Source organism: Ambystoma mexicanum, chromosome 5p (genome assembly GCF_040938575.1).
Source record: "Ambystoma mexicanum isolate Mex_15411 chromosome 5p, UKY_AmexF1_1, whole genome shotgun sequence".
Taxonomy (NCBI): Eukaryota; Metazoa; Chordata; class Amphibia; order Caudata; family Ambystomatidae; genus Ambystoma; species Ambystoma mexicanum.
Window position 1 is genome coordinate 305,827,205 of NC_090930.1, and position 18,229 is coordinate 305,845,433.

The 18,229-nt window shown below is 46.8% G+C and overlaps 1 protein-coding gene across 6 annotated transcripts in view; it reads right to left on the reverse strand.

The window, feature by feature from the left end:
• The window catches only part of MTMR1 (myotubularin related protein 1), a 1,542,631-nt gene that overhangs the window by 352,456 nt on the left and 1,171,946 nt on the right, over nt 1–18,229 (reverse strand). For all 6 annotated transcript variants that reach the window (XM_069612748.1, XM_069612750.1, XM_069612749.1 and 3 more), the window contains one exon: nt 10,195–10,287. In XM_069612748.1, coding sequence (XP_069468849.1) covers nt 10,195–10,287 — 93 coding nt within the window. The remainder of the gene's footprint in view (nt 1–10,194; nt 10,288–18,229) is intronic.

Below are 18,229 nucleotides of genomic sequence, written 5' to 3' on the forward strand. Positions count from 1 at the left end.
TGCCCTGCCGGACGACCTTCCGAGGTCGGGGACCTGCGCTCGGCTGTCTTTCGACGCCGTAATGCCCTCGCCGTCCGAAAGTACGGCGTCGCTGCCATCGCTGAAGGCGCCCTCCGCTGCCATGGCCGCCTGCCTGGCGTGGTGGGCCCAACGCTTCGTCGAACGGTCCTTAAGTGTCTTAGGTTTAAACCTACTACACGCTCTGCAGTTCGCTTCGGGGTGGTCCCTCGGCAAACAGAGATTGCACGTGGCGTGCCTGTCGACCCAAGGGCATTTGCGATTGCACTTGGGGCAGAATTGAAAAGGGGTACCCTCCATACGCACCTTGAGGCAGCAGGCTGTTAAGTGTAGGAAATGTATAAGGTGTACCTATATACCAAGAGTGTAGAGTATGTACCACCCCCCACTCTCCCTACTTGCAGGGCCGAGGCCAGCGGCCTACCAGGCCCGGGCCGAGGCCAGCAGCCTTCCGAGGCCCAAATCCGTCGTGCAGCAGCCGACGGTCGATTTCTTCTCCAGCCGGCGTCGAGTGTCGAAGTTCGACGTTGGGGTGGGGAAGGATGTCAATAGATTATTATTTTAAATTCTAGCAAAAGTATGGCTAAGGCCAGGGGACTCGGCAAAATGCTTCCGACCAGTATGGCGGAAAAAAACAATCTGAGGATCCTAGACGCGTGAGGGATCTTGGGTACAGTGGACGTCACACTAGGGATAGTATTACTGGCACGCCCTGTGTCGACGCCCATTTTCGAGTTTCGAATAACAAACTGTAATACTCCGCAGCTTCCACTAGATGTCGGCCTATGCACAGCATGTGATCTAAGCAGATTCCACAAGCCTCAGAAATATATATATATATGATACATTACTCACCGTAATCATATTTCTGATGCTTGTATCTGCTTAGATTCACGTGCTGTGCATAGGCCGACATCTAGTGGAAGCTGCAGAGTATTACAGTTTGTTTTTCGAAACTCGAAAATGGGCGTCGACACAGGGCGTGCCAGTAATACTATCCCTAGTGTGAGGTCCACTGTACCCATGATCCCTCACGTGTCTAGGACCCTCAGATTGTGTTTTTTTGACATGAGGTAGCATGAGGAGTAGCGCGAGTACAGATAATCCGAGCAGATAGATAAGACTACAAGCATCCATGCGCCTTCTCTCAGAAGGGAGGAAGGGTGGGTCGCATGTGAATCTTCGCAGATACAAGCATCAGAAATACGATTACGGTGAGTAATGTATCCTTTCTGAGGCTTGTGAAATCTGCTTAGATCACATGCTGTGCATAGATTAGCGAGCATTGTTAGAAGAAGGAGGTGGGATGTGAGAAGGGTCATGAGCAAATAAATGTCTTAGAACCGCTTGTCCCACTTGAGTATCTGTCTTGGAATGGGTGTCAATGCAGTAGTGCTGAGTAAAGGTGTGAATAGAGCTCCAAGTAGCTGCTTTGGAAATGGTGAAGAGGGGTACATTTGCAATGAAAGCCAGAGTGGCCCCAATGCCTCTTGTAGAGTGGGCTCTTGGCCCTGGGCGCGAAAGGCAACGTTTTTTCAAAAAGGGAGTAACACAGCTGGATACAGTTAACAATCCACTCGATCTCCCTCTTTGCCTGTAGGTACGGAGACAAACAGTTGGTCTGTTTTTCTTAGCAGTCTGGTCTTGTTTACATAGTAAAGGACCGCCCTACGCACATTTAGGGTATGTAGTTTCACCTCAGCCGAGCTTTGTGGGTCTTGGAAAAAAGCCGGAAGCTCGATGGACTGGTTCACATGGAATTTAGAAATAAACTTAGGTGAGAACCTAGGGTGTGTACGTAAAACCAGTTTATCTTTATGAACCGTAAAGAAAGGATCCTGCAGTGACAGAGCCTGAATTTCACGGACCCTTCTTATAGATGTAATTGCTACTAAGAAGGCCGTCTTATAAATCAGGTGTTTGAGACTGCTTTTATGTATGGGCTCGGATGGGGGGCCCATGAGTTTAGATAGCACCACATTAAGGTCCCAATCTGGTGGTGGGTTTGAAATTGGAGGGTGAAGTCTCTTTACTCCTTCCATGAAGGCTTTAACCACTGGTACTTTCCACCACGGCACCTTGTTATGGGAGGTGGTGTATGCTGACAGAGCTGCCAGGTGTGCCTTCAGTGAATTAAAAACCAACCCTGCATCCAGCAGGTGGAGCATGTATGTGACAATTGTGGAAGGAGTGCAATCAACTGGGTTGATTTGCTTATTCTGGCACCAGATAACAAATCTTTTCCATTTATCAAAGTAGCAGTGCCTCGTGTTTGGCTTCCTAGATTCCCTTAGGATGTCCATACATCTTTGCGGTAAATTGAGATGTCCAAACTCTATGACCTCAGGAGCCATGCTGCCTGGTTCATTGAGTTGGGTTGAGGATGCACCTTCTGACCTCGGTGCTGGGACAGTAAGTTGTGCCAGCCCGGGAGTTTGATGGGTTCGCATACCGCTATTCTGCGTAAGTGCGGGAACCTCAGTTGTCTCGCCCACACGGGAGCAACTAGGACGAGCGTCATCGATTCTCTGTTCATCTTGTTGACCACCTTCCTGATGAGAGGTGTTGGTGGAAAAGCATACGCAAACATCCCGGACCAGTTCATCCACAGGGCGTTCCCCTGGGAGTCTGGTTCGGGGAACTTGGATGCGAATCCTATGCATTGTCTGTTTTCGCTTGTGGCGAATAGGTCTATCGTGGGGAAGCCCCATTCAGAGAAGAGATCTTCAACGATTTCTCTGTGTAGACACCATTCATCTTCCTCTGGGAGGAGGTCTCTGCTCAAAGCGTCCGCCAGAGAATTGAGATCCCCTGGAACATGTTGAGATGACAGGAATATGTTCCGTCTGAGTGCCCATATCCAAATTTTCTGGGCAAGCTTGGACATATTTGGCGAACAAGTCCCTCCTTGTTTGTTCAGGTAAAACATGGCTGTTGTGCTGTCTGTCTGGATCTGCACTGACAGATTCAACAGGTGGGGCTCGAACGATTGAAGCGCTCTGAATACTGCCAGAAGCTCTAACAGACTGATATGATTCTTGGCTACTGAGTGAGACCAGAGACCCTGAGCTGTGTGGTGGAGATGGTGTGCTCCCCACCCTGACAGGCATGCGTCCGTTGTGACTACAGCCTGTATCTCGGGATCGTAAAAGGGTTTCCCCTTGGACAGATTTTCTCTTGTCCACCAGTGAAGGCTTTGTATAAGTGTTGGCGAAACGACCACTAGATCGTCCCATTGACCACTTGCCTGAGAGCACTGTTTCGCCAACCATTCCTGCATGGGACGCATGTGCAGGCGCGCGTGGGGGACCAGGTAAATACATGACGCCATCATGCCCAGCAAACGCATAGCTTTGCGTACCGTTATCTGGTGACCGGCCTGATATAGCGGATTTTGCAGCAGTATATTTCAAATTCTTTCGTCTGATGGAAAGGCCAACCCCTCTTGTGTGTTTAGGACAGCTCCTAGGAACTGTTTGGAGGTGCTTGGCACCAGACGTGACTTTTTCTCGTTTATGGAGAAACCTAATTCGAAGAGGAGGTCGATCGTTCTTTGAATGTTTGTTCTGCAAATTACTGGGGTCTCCCCTGTGATGAGCCAGTCGTCCAGGTAAGGGTACACTTGGATTGCCTCCCTGCGTAGGTGTGCCGCCGCCACCACCAGTACCTTGGTGAATACCCTTGGAGCCGAGGCTATCCCGAAGGGCAGTACCTTGAACTGGTAGTGCTGACTGTCCACCTTGAAGCGCAAGTATCTTCTGTGCGCTGGGAACATGGAAATATGAACATAGGCTTTTTTCATGTCCAATGTTGCCATGTAATCCCCCTTTTTTAGGAGGGGGATTACCTCTTGGAGAGTAGTCATGCGAAATTTTTGGGGCTTGACATACTTGTTTGCAGGCCGCAAGTCCAATACCGGGCGCATTGTCAAATTTATTTTTGGCACAAGGAAGTAAGTTGAATAAATACCCTTGTTTACCTGGTGTCCCGGGACGAGTTCTATCGCGTCCTTTGCTAGAAGATTGGCGATTTCTTCGAGGATGATCTTTTGGTGGTCTAATGAGTGTACTTTTTGTCGTGGAGGGTGGTTTCAGGGACGCTCTAACAGTTCTATGCAGTATCCTGCAGACACCGTGGACAGCACCCATCTGCCTGATGTGATCCCTTCCCAAGCTTCGGTGAAGTTGGAAATGCGTCCTCCTACTGGGGATGCGTGAGAAGGGACCCTGAACGGAACATCACTGTTTTGGGGGAGGCTTGCCACCGCCTCTACTGGGGCTGCCTCTACCCACATCACGACCTCTCTTGTTACCCCTGCCATAACCCCTGGGTAGACTGCTGGTTGTTGTTGTTCCATGGTGACTCTGTCCCTGGGAATAATTGGAGCCTCTCTGGGAATTTTGGCCGCGTGGGCGACGAAAATTGCCATTCCCCCTTTGATTTGGGGGTTTGTTGGTTAATTGGCCTAGGGATTTAAGAGTCTCGTACTCATCCTTGGCATTTTTTAGTGCGTCCTCTACCGCCTTGCCAAACAGTAGATCGAGCTCCACTGGTTTGTCTATTAAAGATGCTTGGGTCTCAGGTTTGAACGCCGATTGCCTTAACCAAGCATGTCTTTTGATAACAGTGCTCTCTGCTATCAATCTGCCGGCATTGTCCGCGGCATCAATGCTTGCTTTTAAGATGCAACCGGACACGGCTCTTCCCTCCGACGCAACCCTTGCCAACTGGATTTTTAAGGGTTCTGGGGCGGAGTCGATGAGTGCCGCGACTTCTTCCGACTGGTGGCAGTTGTAACTCGCCGGTAGGGTGGTGGAGTTGGCAATCCTTGCCTGGTAGGCGGAAGTGGAGGCTACTTTGCTACCCAAACCATAAATCTTTTTGCTCTCCTTGTCGGGAGGAGCTTCAGAAGATGATAGGGGCGTTCCGCCCTCTTTTGGGTGTTTGTCACTACCAGGGAGTCCGGTTTCAGATGGCCCCTTATGTACAGTGGGTCTAATTGGGCTGCCCTGAATAGTTTCTCGATCCTGGGGTTTACCGTCCTGGTGAGGTTAGGATTTACAAGGGAAGGGTCTATTCTCCTTTGTATAGATTTGAGGATAGGGATGGCCTGGGCAACATGTCTCCTTTCTCCCGCTAATTCCTCGGCAAAGTCCCTCTCTTCCTGTGCTCCCTGGGTGTCAATGTGTAAGTGTTCTGCCACCCTGGACAGAACTTCATTCAGGAGAGGTTGGTTGTCGACAGGGGAGTCGGTAACCGGGGGTTCTTTGTCTACTGGGGAGTCTACCCTGTAAGTTTCTGGGTCGTCCTCATCGTCCTCGTCATCCCCATAGTAGCCCGTCCCAGTTTGGTCTCCCAACATGCCCAAATCTGGATCCTCAATAAAAGGTGGATCCTTATTATATTGAGAGTAGGGCTGTATACAGAAAGGGTCAGAAGACCGTGTTGGTGTTTCAACCCAGGACTTCTTACTTGGGGGTATCAGGTCCCTAGAGCCTAAGGGTGATGCCCCGTCAGGGGTGTATGAGAGGAAGTGCTCAGGATTCTTGGCATAGAAGTCTGCCAATGATGACATCCTAGACATAACTCTGTCTAAACTATTCGTTCGAGCTGGGAATGACTCTTTCCAGGGAGAGTTTCCCTGTTCTATCCTGACTGGACCTATGGGTTTGTGCAGGGATCTTTAACATGACAGAAGACTGAGACTTGTCTGTCTGTTTCTGTGGAGTAGAAGACTGACCTGTCTGACTGCTTCTGGGGTGTGGAAGAAGGTAGATAATGCTTCTTCTTTTGTTTTCCCCTCTCCCCATGGGTGGAAGAGTGTTTTCCCTGTTTTTTTGCCCCTTCGGAGCTTTTCAACGTCTGGTGTCGAGGTTCGGGCCTAGTGTCCCTATCTCTCGAGTTTGGAGAATGGGACTCGGGAACCGCCGTTACGCGGTCTGCTGACGCGGACTCCTGGAGTGCGGCCTGGGGATAGAGGTCGGCTTCGTCTTCCGACGATCGAACCTCCGTTACCTTGGGGAGCGAGGCACTTTTGGCAACAGTGGATGGCTGCATGGAGTCATGCGGCGATCTAGATCGAGAACACCCAGAGAACACCGATTCGGTGGACCGTTCTCTGTGTGCCTCTTTCGAGAACTCGACGTGTGCATCGAGTCTCGGTGGGACTTTGCGTGTTTGGTGGAAGTGCTGTGGGTAGCGCTTGTGTCGCCGGGGTTTTCCCCATAGCCGCCCTGACGGACGACCTTCCGAGGTCGGGGACTTGCGCTTGGCTGTCTCTCGATGCCACGTTGCCCTCGCCGTCCAAAAGCACGGCGTTGCTGCCATCGCTGAAGGCGCCCTCCGCTGCCATGGCCTCTTGACGCCTGGCGTGGTGGGCCCAACGCTTGATCGAATGGTCCTTTAGTGTTTTCGGTTTAAACCTACTACACGTTCTGCAGTTCACCTCGGGGTGGTCCCTCGGCAAGCAGAGGTTGCACGTGGCGTGTCTGTCAACCCAAGGGTACTCGCGGTTGCACTTGGGGCAAAATTGGAAAAGGGTACCCTCCATACGCACCTTGTGGCAGCGGGCTAGTGTGTGTAGGAATATATATAAGGAAATGTGCCTATATATAGAATGTAGAATGTAGAGATGTGTGCCACCCCCCACTCTCCCTACTTATAGGGCCGAGGCCAGAGGCCTTCCAAGGCCCGGGCCTAGGCCAGAGGCCTTCCGAGGCCCAAGTCCGTCGTGCAGCTGGCGACGGGTGATTTTTCTCTCCAGCGTCGAAGTTGGTGCCTCGACGTTGGGGTGGAGAAATGGTGAAATATTAAGATTTTTCTTAAGAATTATGGCTAAGGCCAGGGAACTCCGCGGGATGCTTCCGACCAGTATGGCGGAAAAAAACAATCTGAGGGTCCTAGACGCATGAGGGATCATGGGTACAGTGGACGTCACACTAGGGATAGTATTACTAGCATGCCCTGTGTCGACGCCCATTTTCGAGTTTCGGAAAACAAACTGTAATACTCTGCAGCTTCCACTAGATGTCGGCCTATGCACAGCATGTGATCTAAGCAGATTCCACAAGCCTCAGAAATATAGATATATATATTTCAAATGAGAACGGCATCCGAAGAAAACTGTTCAGGCGAGCCACATGTAATAGTGTTCAAATTGACAAGTAATAATCGTGGACAGCCAGCAATAAACACTGCAATGCTGGTTGTAAGTTTGAAACAACCTTTATTTTTCTTTTGCAGCATTTAAAAAAATCCATTTAATTCTCCCAGTGAGAGTTTTCTTGCAAGACGGCAGTGTGTGTGTATATATATATATATATATATATATATATATATATATATATATATATATATATATATATATATATATATAGAGAACGTGCTCACCTTGGAAGCAAGACTACGGCGCAATACAGGTTCGAACCCCGCGTCCGTGCTTAGAAACCTCTGGGTATTAAGCACATTATAAATAACCAATTATACATATATATCGGTCGCCGCACTAAAGTCAAATTGAGCATCAAGTTCCATAGGAAACCCAAAAATGTAATTGCTAATAACTTTTGACTTACATGGCGAATTTGGCTGATATTTTACAAATAAAAGATTTGTCACAGGCCGCCCCCCAGACTGGGCATTTTGGGAAAGATTTGTTAAAAAATTAAAAAGGTATTAAGAAAGCAAAAGAACACTGTTTCCGGCCTACTCCCCTCATTTTTCCATGGAGAAAAAGTCCACATTTCTGCACGGCACACAGCAAAAATAAAACGCTGGATGGAATTGAACCAGGTACAAATGAACGTGGGCATGAAGCGCGTTGACTTTCTGCGAGGGTTCTGTGGTCTGCCCCTGTTAGGCAGAAACCTGTGCAGTTCCCTCTGGGACCACTGCAAAAGATTTAGGACTACAGGTGTTTGGCAGTAAACCCACTTGGTAGCAGTCTGTACCACACAGTTTCACTAGGTAGCTGTGGCAGAGCAGTTAGACTTCCCTCAAGAAGAGTTAGGCAGTTCAGAGTATTCACAATAGATCAAGAGCACACAATGGAACAAGTAAACACTGACCACGGCTTGGTGCAAAAGAGATATAATTATTTATTTAACAACCACATCTAGAAAAACACACAGGCACCAATAGTAAGCAATTCAAAAACACTCTCACTAAAAGATATACACTCCCTTAAAAGAATATCAGACAAGTCTTAAGTAAAGCCCCATTTATTTTCAGACAGCGGTGAGCGCTTAACGTAGATGGCACTCTAATAGTTTGTTTTTAAAAGGGAGAGAAAAGCGAGAACAAATTGAAACAGATCCCAACACTTTTTACAAGAACATAACAAGAGAGAAAGGCAAAGTAAACTGTGAATTCAGAGTCAGTAGGCCGGATCCGCTTTAAGAGGATCGAAACGAAATGTGTCCAAGGTCACACGGTTGCAGTGCACAAAAGTCTTGTAAAGGTTCAAAAAGGAGTTGGACCAAAGAAAGGGACCAGTTAGAGGGTCAAGGCGGCCAGCCCAGTCCAGAAGGTTAAGGAGTTATTATTACCTTGTAGCAATCTTTAGAAAGGGAGGCCTGGCGGACACGGTACCTTAAAGTGGTGAGAAGACTCCAGCGGGGGCAGTTGTTCCTGGCAGCGGATGCAAGTCGGTGCTTCGTCTGGGGGAAGAGAGGGTCTCGTCGTGGAGGAAGACAGGAGTCCGTTGCACTGCCAGGGAAGAAACCAGCCGCAGAGATTCTCAGGTACAAGGAGCGGTCCGTTGATTCACGGTTCAGTGGTGAGTGGCTTTATGGCCGCCGGGGTGCTTGGCAAGGGCAGTTCGACCACAAACCGGTCTGAGGTGCGAAGAAAGAAGGTAAAACTGGTTGTGCCCACCAGTCAGGGGAAGAAGCCTCTCCAGCCGGGAGATCTTCTCTGTCGTCGGGAAGTGGTGAGTCGGTTCTGCAGGGCTCCACCGGTGGTGTCGTCGTGGTAGGCCGGCTCAGCTTCTCCCTCGTCGGATTCTCAGGTCCTGTGGCGACTTCTGAAGTTCCAGTCCCCAAAGCCCTGCTTTTATGCAGCATACCCCCATTCACTCAGTCTAGCTGTCAATCAACCATGCTAAGTGGTGAGCCGGCCGGCTCACCACTTGGGCCAATCACACAAGAGTGCGACTTGAGTTACCAAGGTAACTCAGTCCAGGGTGCCTAAACCCCCTCCCTCACCCCCTGTGGTACCCAGACAGAGTGGCGCCACTTTTGGAGACTTCTGTGGAGAAGCCCGCCAAAAAGTGGAACAAAAGGCTCGACTTGGGTTGGAGTCACAGAAGAGAACACAGACGCCATTTTAGAATCGAGTCCTGGCAAAAAATACCAACCGCCGAATTAATATTAATTAAATAAACCGGCGGTATGTTTGAGGCTGTGAGAATTAAATAATTAAAGTTGGTAGCCTCGAACAATGGGAAAATCCCATAGGAAAATATTCGCGGTTGAATATAAAAAGTAGTTTCCACTGCCACCAACCAAAACTCGATCAGGGGGGAATGATGGTTTGTACTGGTTTCTGTTAATAATTTGGGACTAGTAAAGCCAATGATGACTTTACATGCCCTGGGAGACAGTAGTCAGTCCCAGGGTATGGAGTCTATGGTGGGGGGTCACTATGACACCCCTGTGTTACTGCACGGAGGGTGCTGTGTAACACACATAATAAAAACACATGAGACCCTACGGAGTAAGGTACCCCATAGCCCAAAAGACACATTAACAGTCAAAGGAACACCATAAATCATGTCCAAGAATGGGAGAAAAAGAGTCTCACTCTTGGCAGGAGAAAAAAACAAACTCCAGAAATCCAGCAAAGCTGCTGGGGGACTCACTAGGTTAGATAATTCAGCCTAAAGAGAGAATTCTCCCTAACAGCCCCTTTCTCCCAAAAAGAACTCAAACGTTTTGGCATAACCACAGTTTTCCCGTTATATAGTGAACCCGTTATATAGGGAGAGTGTTCGAATATTCTATGTAGTTCTCCAGTGTATTTTCAATTGTGCAGGCATAACATTCGGAAACCATGCTAAATAACACAGCAGCTCTTTCTTATATACACCAAACTGTTTTAAGGAACAGAGATATTATGGAAAGAAACAAGCATGTAAGTGTAAAAATGAAAACGTGCATGGATTACAAAATATCCTACCTGTTTCGTCATTTGCCACACACAGTCAATGAACTGGAGGAAAATGGGTGATCTGTCTGCATCCGCATGATTGTCATTCCCATGGCCTACTCTCTGAAACAAAATAATAGATCTATATGGTAATTCTAGTACATAGGATGAACAAACATGGAGAAATCTGACACTACAACTTACATCAACCATAATGGTTAAGGCTTTCAATCCCGAACTAAACAATTGAAATGAAAACAAATGGGTTTTTTTCTGTGCCATTACATCCCAGAAGAAATAAAGCAGGAAACGTTCTTTATAGCGCCATTGATTTTTTAAGCATTTCATTTATTTAAAATGATCAGCATGCAGATGTGGTGGATCAACAGACCACATGACACCAGACAAGTGGCAAAAGATTTTATTCTATGGTATGTTAGGGTGTTTCGGTTTGGTAGGCATACTGGTATTCCTCTGGTTCTGCATCTAATCTCAAAGTGTATCCGGGGATATAGTGCCCAGTTCACTCTGCTTGACAGTGTCAGGGGTGTAAGTGACCAGCTCACCATGTTTCTTCTAGGGATATGTGCCGTGCTCGCTCTTGTCACCATCTCCGGGACAGTTCACTGCCCGCTAAGCATCTAGGAATAACACACACTGCTGCAGTCTCAGGGATATAGTGCAGTTTCCGGGATATAGTGCAGTTTCCGCCAAGTACCTCAGCATATGCTGGACTACATGCTAGGACAGCCAGCCACAGACATTCTAACCCCGATTTGGTCATCCTCCACACTCGCTCTGGAATAGAAACGCTTTGGACGTCTTTGGGCTCTCCAATCTCCCAGGTGCCTGGATATCTATGGAGTTTGAATATCTCTGTCTCGCTGCTTTCTCAGCCTTCCCAGTCTGATCATCTCTTTCTGGCCTCTCAGTCCTCTACCCTCTCGGTCGGCGCCTAGAAACTGCAGCACTTACTCTAGTTTCTTCTAGCCTTTTAGGCATCTGTGCTTTTCGCGTTTGCCTTGGTTATGCTCAGTTCAGCGTTCTTTTATACCTTCTGATTTGGGTGTAGCCTTAGTAAAGTAATCTGTTCAGCCCGCCAGCCCAGCGCGCACCTCAGTTACATGCCACAGTGGCCCTTTTGGGGTCTAGCAGAAGTCCCCCCCCCTTCCATAAGGTATCCATTAAGATATCTGTAGACTGTACCTGGCAGCCACCACTGTTATTTGCTTCCATGCCATTCCATGTAATTCACGTCATTCTGTAACTTTCCATGGTTACTGGGTGCCCAGGTATCCCAATGCAATTAATTCCCAGCTCTCTGTCCCAATATGATGTATGTGCTGCTGTGCCTTTGCTCCTATGTAATTTGTTTAAAGTCTCATCCTGGGTAGTGTGATTTTACCCAGGTCTCCCAATGTAATTCATAGCCGGCTGATTCTGCCCACATCAGGGTACCCCACCTTAATTCAGGTCATCTGTCGCTAGATATCAGACTGAGACCTTAATGTTAGTTGCCCTTAGGGGCCCAACCAGGAGTCGATTCTCCGTGATAATCATTTGGATAAGCCTACTATGAGCTGCACCCTGGGATTACTCTCAGACAAAATACACTTGTTACCCACTGATACCTGCTCCCATGTTTTGTCCCCATGTTCCCAATCTGCCCCAGGTCCAGTTGCTGCACATTTTCTGTTGCCAGACATAAGACCCACAGTAGGGAGCCTCAGAATGTCTCCTAACAATTAACTTACCCGAGACATGCCCCAACCTTGCACCTGATGAATCGGCCAAGTTAACCATTAGGATCTCAATTAACTTCGCCTGCACTTCACTTTTGAATTTCTACATCCAAACACAATACAAATATCACCAAAGCGACCCACATACAGCAATTGTATACCCCTCCCAACAGACAATGGACATCAAAAGACCACACTTCTGAAAACAACTTACATATCACAGCACCGGCCACTAGCACCATGGGCACATGAGGCTCTCATCTGGATACAAAAAACGTCAATACTGTTGACAGGAAAACACCCAGAAACAGACATGCACACAGTATGCAGCACTTCCGAACTACACGCATCAATACATCATCACAATGGAGAAGCAATCTGGCATTTTCCCCTTCAACCCGCGGCTTTTCAAAGAATACATACAAATGATTCCACAGGCAGTCACAAAGGTTTGCTCCAACACTGTGTGACAAGAAAGCTGTGATTACATCATGGTGAGTGAACTATACAAGTCTAAACTATACTTCTAAGTAGAATTGCTTGCAGCAACACGTTGCTATAGCACTATATGTGACGACACGTTTTTATATATTTGTTACACTTTCTTACAGCAACTGTCTCCATGTGAGCGATTTTGCCTATGATATATTCGATTTTAGAAGACAAAGGTAGTCAGTTTGAATTTTTTCCTCGTGTTTCCACTTTCTTGGATTCTGTATTTTGCAACAATGTGATATTGTAGAAGAGCTCTTTCTGTATTTAGTATAATTTTGTCTTTAATAGGTCTTGGGGTCGGTTGTTTGCTTCATTCATATGCAGATAGGTAATGCTGTAACAACACTGATAAGGAAAGATAGTGTTACATCAATGTTTAGTTCACTTATTGACTCTTTTTATTCTGTATTGTTTGTAGAGTCGGCCCTGATGATGCACTATGTAAGGAACTCATGGTGGTAACAAGACTGACACAAGTGATTACAGTTCAAGGGTGTTTATTGAACAATTCTATATGCAGGTTGAAAAAAACCCTAATCTGAACCTAAATCTAAGATGGGAGCAAGCGTCGGCTATTAAATGAAAAATAAGGCTGTCCTAGTGTTGTCGTGTCAAATAAAAGGGGCCTATACTAAAAAAAAACTATTGACAAACCTTATAACTAATACAAAAAGGGTGTGGGATAGTTTTCAAGAAAAAAGAAAGACGCATTCTCAAATAAAATGTCAGGATGCGGTAGCCTGGGTCTCCCTGCCATATGTTTCGAGTACGGGGTAAGATGGGAGCTTGAAGGCCAGTATAGTCTAGGGCTTCTTCCAATGGCAGTTCTCGGGACCGTCGATGGCCAAGTCTCGTTTCCTTTGAAAGTCTCTAAACCTTCGGGGCCTGTCGTGTTCAATAAACAAAAACAAATGTTCCTTTAACCAAATGAAAGCTCGTTACAGGGGGTGATAATTCACCCCCTGCTTCCCCCTCTTCTGGGCGCCGACCCTTCTCAATTGTACTCCACAGTTCAGATAGGTTGATGGTCTCACCCGTGGGTCCCCCTCTTCTGGACGCCGACCCTTCACATATCGTATTCCTCAGTTCTTTTCTTACTTGAAGTTTGGATGATAGCTTCAACCCTGGATCTCCCTCGGTCAGGCTCGGACCCTTCTTCTCTGGCATCCCTCCTTCAGGATCACTCTTGCCGTTTTTGAACTTTTCTCAATATTGGGGTGGCAACTTTTCACCCTTGGATCCCCCTCTGCAGGGCTCCAACCCCTCCAGATTCTTAGCCTCCCTTTACCGGGTTTACTGTGGCTCTCGATTAGGGTGATAATGGCTCACCCCGAGATCCCCCACTTCTGGGCAGCGATGCCTCTTTACTTTCAATGTTCTCTTTTTATATAATTCAATGTTTTTGGTATTCATTTCCCTTTCTTTCACAGTGCTTGTAGATCAAAGTCTTTGGATTGTACAGGGATTTTGCTGGACCCTCTACATGACCACTTTCACCTATTTGGCTGGCCTTCCTACGGCCTTCTGGTAATTGTAGTTTCGCTCAGATGGGGATAGACCAGTCTCTCTTGAGTTAGCACCCACGTGGTGCCGGTTACCCCCTTTTGCTGGTCTCCACTTCACACTTTCTACAGTTCTTTCAAAGTTCGTTTGAACCTGGTTCAAACTTGCCACTCCTGCAATTCTCACTCAACACAGCCCGGTTCTTATCGGTTCTCTCCTCTACTCACTGGCTGTGATGAACCGATTGGCTTTTCTCTCTGGAGTCAAGGCCGGTACCACGGGCGTAGGAGCTTCCCTCGCTCCTGCTAATCAGCATAGGTTTTCCCTGTGTACCGTTGACATCTGCTACATGACACTTGTGCTATTGTTCACGGTCTTAGGCTCTCTTCCACGAAGGTTCAGCGGATCTGGGACAAAAAGGGCAAGGTCACTTCTCTCCTCGCCAGCCCCTCGATTCCTGCCACCTTTCTCCTTCTTCTGAACTGACGCGCTTGGTTAGCCATCTCGTCATGTTCTCCACTGTGCTCGTACTGCACTCTCTTGCTCCACTTTCTATCCCTGTGTGTGATTCAGGTTAATTGCCTGACTTTGCCTGACACTTGGGTTGGGACATGTCGGGTAAACAGGTTTAACATTAGTCAGGTTTTGATCACAGTTCACAAAAGTGTTAGTTGTCTTGGGTGTGTAAAGGTGTTCATGTCAAAAAAGGGGGTGGAGGATGGAATGTCACGAGTATCCTACGGGACGGGGAAGGTTTGTGAAATGGACGAAAATGGCCGAGGTGGAAAACAGAACATAGGAGATTATGGGAAAGGTAATGTTTTGTCAAGGGAGATTGGATATTCAGAAATTAATTATTTGAGGGACGTGTAGTAGAATGATTGGGAATATCTGAGTAGAAGACAGGATAGCAGGGATTCTGGGAGTTGTGGTTTTTAATGATTTTACCAGATGGGAATGAGTTGTTGGCTTTACCTTTGGGTAAGCAAGATTCACTGAGTAAAGGGGATGATGATCGGGGTAACTTATAAAAGCTTCAGGAACTTCGTTCCCCTCACTATCCTCCCTGTGATGGTATTGCGTCTCACCTGGGGTATTCCCCCGAGCAGAACCCCGGGTTCCCCTACCCGGTGATCCTCCCCCAGGAACTGGATCCAACAGTGATGGCCGTGTCCTAGCCACCTGAATAAGGAATTCCTGGGCTCTACTCGGGAGAACACCCTCAGGTTTCTAACAACTGGCAGTCCGAAATGCATAGGGCACATATTCTGCCTCTGAATCACCTACTATGAAGCATTGTGAATAAAAGAGACAAGAAAATTTTATCGAAGAAATCAAGCTGTATTTGTTGTTTTATCAGAATATATCTATTAACTAGCAAAAAACGTTGTTAAAGGGACATTACGGTTAAGTTGTACTACTAAAAAAAACCTATGAGATTCATGGGAACAACGTTCCTACAGGGACGTTATGGTTACAGGTAAAACCAACAAAAAAAACAGAAATTCACCAGTTATGGTAAGGTACGCACCCATAACTCGCGCTACCACTGTGCACTGCAAGGACTAACACCCATGACCTCAAAGATGACATCACTAATGTCATTGATGACATCACATATCTGGTCCACTTGTTTTTGTTCACCGACATATCTAGGCCAGGTGGTTTTGTTCACTAACAATCAGAATATTAAAATTAAAAAGGTGCTGTATATCTAGACGTTAACCTTGTCGTGTGTTCTTAAAGTACTTTCCTTAGGGTTTGGTCTCGCCTCGTGAGGCTCATACATGGGGCAATAGGCAGGCCTCAAACACACAATTCATTTGTATAAATGAGGATAAACTTTCATTGCTATTGACATTATCTGATGATGCTGTTTCTTTCTTCCTTACTGTAGTTTCCCTGTATGTGCCTCTGATGTGTATGCATTGTGGGTCTTCATATGTATTGTGTGCACTAGCAGAAGTGTGTGTAGTAAGTCTTGAATTGTTAGCTAGTTATTACATGTTTAACATTACACAATCACATCTGACATCTTGTTACCAACATTATAAACACAACCCCTTATAGGGACTTTGTCAAAATGAATTTCACATGTGATGTCATCAATGACATTAGTGATGTCATCTTTGAGGTCATGGGTGATAGTCCTTGCAGTGCACAGTGGTAGCAGGAGTTACGGTTGCGTACCTTACCATAACTGGCACATTGCTGAGGTTTTTCGGTTTTACTTGTATCCATAACGTCCATGTAGGAACGTTTTTCCAATTAATTTCATAGGTTTTTTTGGTAGTGCAACTTAACCATAACATCCCTTCAACAACGTTTTTTGCTAGTTAATTTCATAGGTTTTTAGTAGGGCACTTTAACCTTAACGTTGCATTAGGCTATTTGTTTCAGTAAAGGGGAAATGTTTGTAGTAGCGCAACTTAGTCATAACACCCCTTTAACAACATTTTTTATTGAATTTCATAGGTTTTTAGTAGTGCAACTTAACCATACTGTTCGTTTAACAAAGTTTTTCCAGTGATGATAGGTGTTTAGTAGGGCACTGTAAGCAGAACCTTCCTGTAGCATAGTTTTTTTTAAGTGATTGAGATACGTTTTTAGTAGCGCAACCTAACCATAACGTCCCTTTAACTAAGTTTTTTTGATAGTGAATTTCATAGGTTTTTAGCAGGGCACTGTAACAGAAACATTGCTTAAGCATAGTGTTTGCAGTAAAAGTGATATGTTTGTAGTACCCCACCTTCACCATAATGTCCCTTTAGCAATATTTTTTGTTACTTATTTGCATATGTTTTTAGTAGGACATTGTAACCAGAACGTTGCTTTAGCATACTGTTCTCTTTAAAGGTAATATGTATTTGGTACTGCAATTAAACCATAACGCCCCGTTAAAAAGGTTTTGTCACCGATAGCTTGGCTGGCCTCCTCACAAACTTTTGGGAAGGCCAAATTGCCCTGTGTATCTATCCAATTATGCTACCCGTTCCCTTGCCTAACAGTGTCGGTATATCTTACAAATGAGAGGTGTCCATGTGAAGTGTTGGTGAAACAGACTGGTGTTTTTTTTGTGTTTAAACAGCATGGTGAATGTGTGCTGGACATTACTAGCCGAGATAGCTGCAGGTAATTAATGTGAAGGTTTCCTATGCACACAGCACGTGGCTGGCGTATGTGCAATCACAATGCAGGTATCCGTATGAATGCAGTACTAACCACATGGCCGCATGTTAAGCTTTTTTAAGTACTTGTGGGAGCGCACGTCTATCCGTTTTAGAACTATGTGCATGCTTAGGGCATCTTCTGAGTGCTGGTAAGAGCTCCTCTGTTGCCAGCCCTACAGATTGGACGACTTGAAGCTCATACTAGCGAATTACCAAGCTCCGAATACCCTCCTCTGAGTGAATGGCCTATTATCCAGCTCGATCCCCCTAACATGCTGCACGAGGCAGGGTTGTCCTCTATCCCCTCTGCTTTTCGCCCTGGTGATGGAGCCTTTGGCCCAATGGATCCGCTGTGACACCAGAATTAAAGGCCTCCGTGTAGGCCCTACCCAACATAAAATTGCGCTATATGCGGACGATGTGATGCTGACCATAACTAACACCTCCCAGTCGTTGAGGGTCGCCCTGGCAGAAATCCACAGGTTTGGAAGGGTCTCGGGATTTTCCATAAAGTTTACGAAATCAGCAGCCTTGGGAATAGGCCTGGATCGGGAAGACAAGGAGTCCTTCAGAACCCATTGCTCGATTCCATTAAGCGAAAAATCTATCCCCTACCTGGGAGTCCAGATCCCCGCCTGCCCTGAAGACACCTACCGGATAAACTTTCCGACCCTGTTTGAGACCCTGGAGAATGATCTGGATCGCTGGCTCTCCCAGGAAATTTTGTTAATAGGTCGTATCGCGGCCTGTAAGATAAATCTTCTACCGCGATTCCTCTACGCTTGATCCGCCCTCCCCACTATCATTCATCGCCCCCCGCTGCAGCGGCTACAGAGAAAGATCTTTAGCTTTATTTGGAAGGGGAAAAAGTCACGCATTCCGCAGAGAACCATGCTGTGCACTCCAATCCAGGGAGGCTTTGGGGTCCCCGACCTGCAAAAGTATCAGATGGCGGCGCAGATAGCTCATACTGCACCATCGTGTCAGGGCGGCACAAATGGATGGAAGTAGAACAATCCCGATTACCCCTTCCCCTCCGTTTCCAGTTGCGCCTGCCAGCCTCATTGGGACGAACATGGCCATCTCTCCTATCGTCGACCAAACAAACACTAAAGGCATGGGATTGGGCACGCAAATCCAGAGGCATCCCAAGAG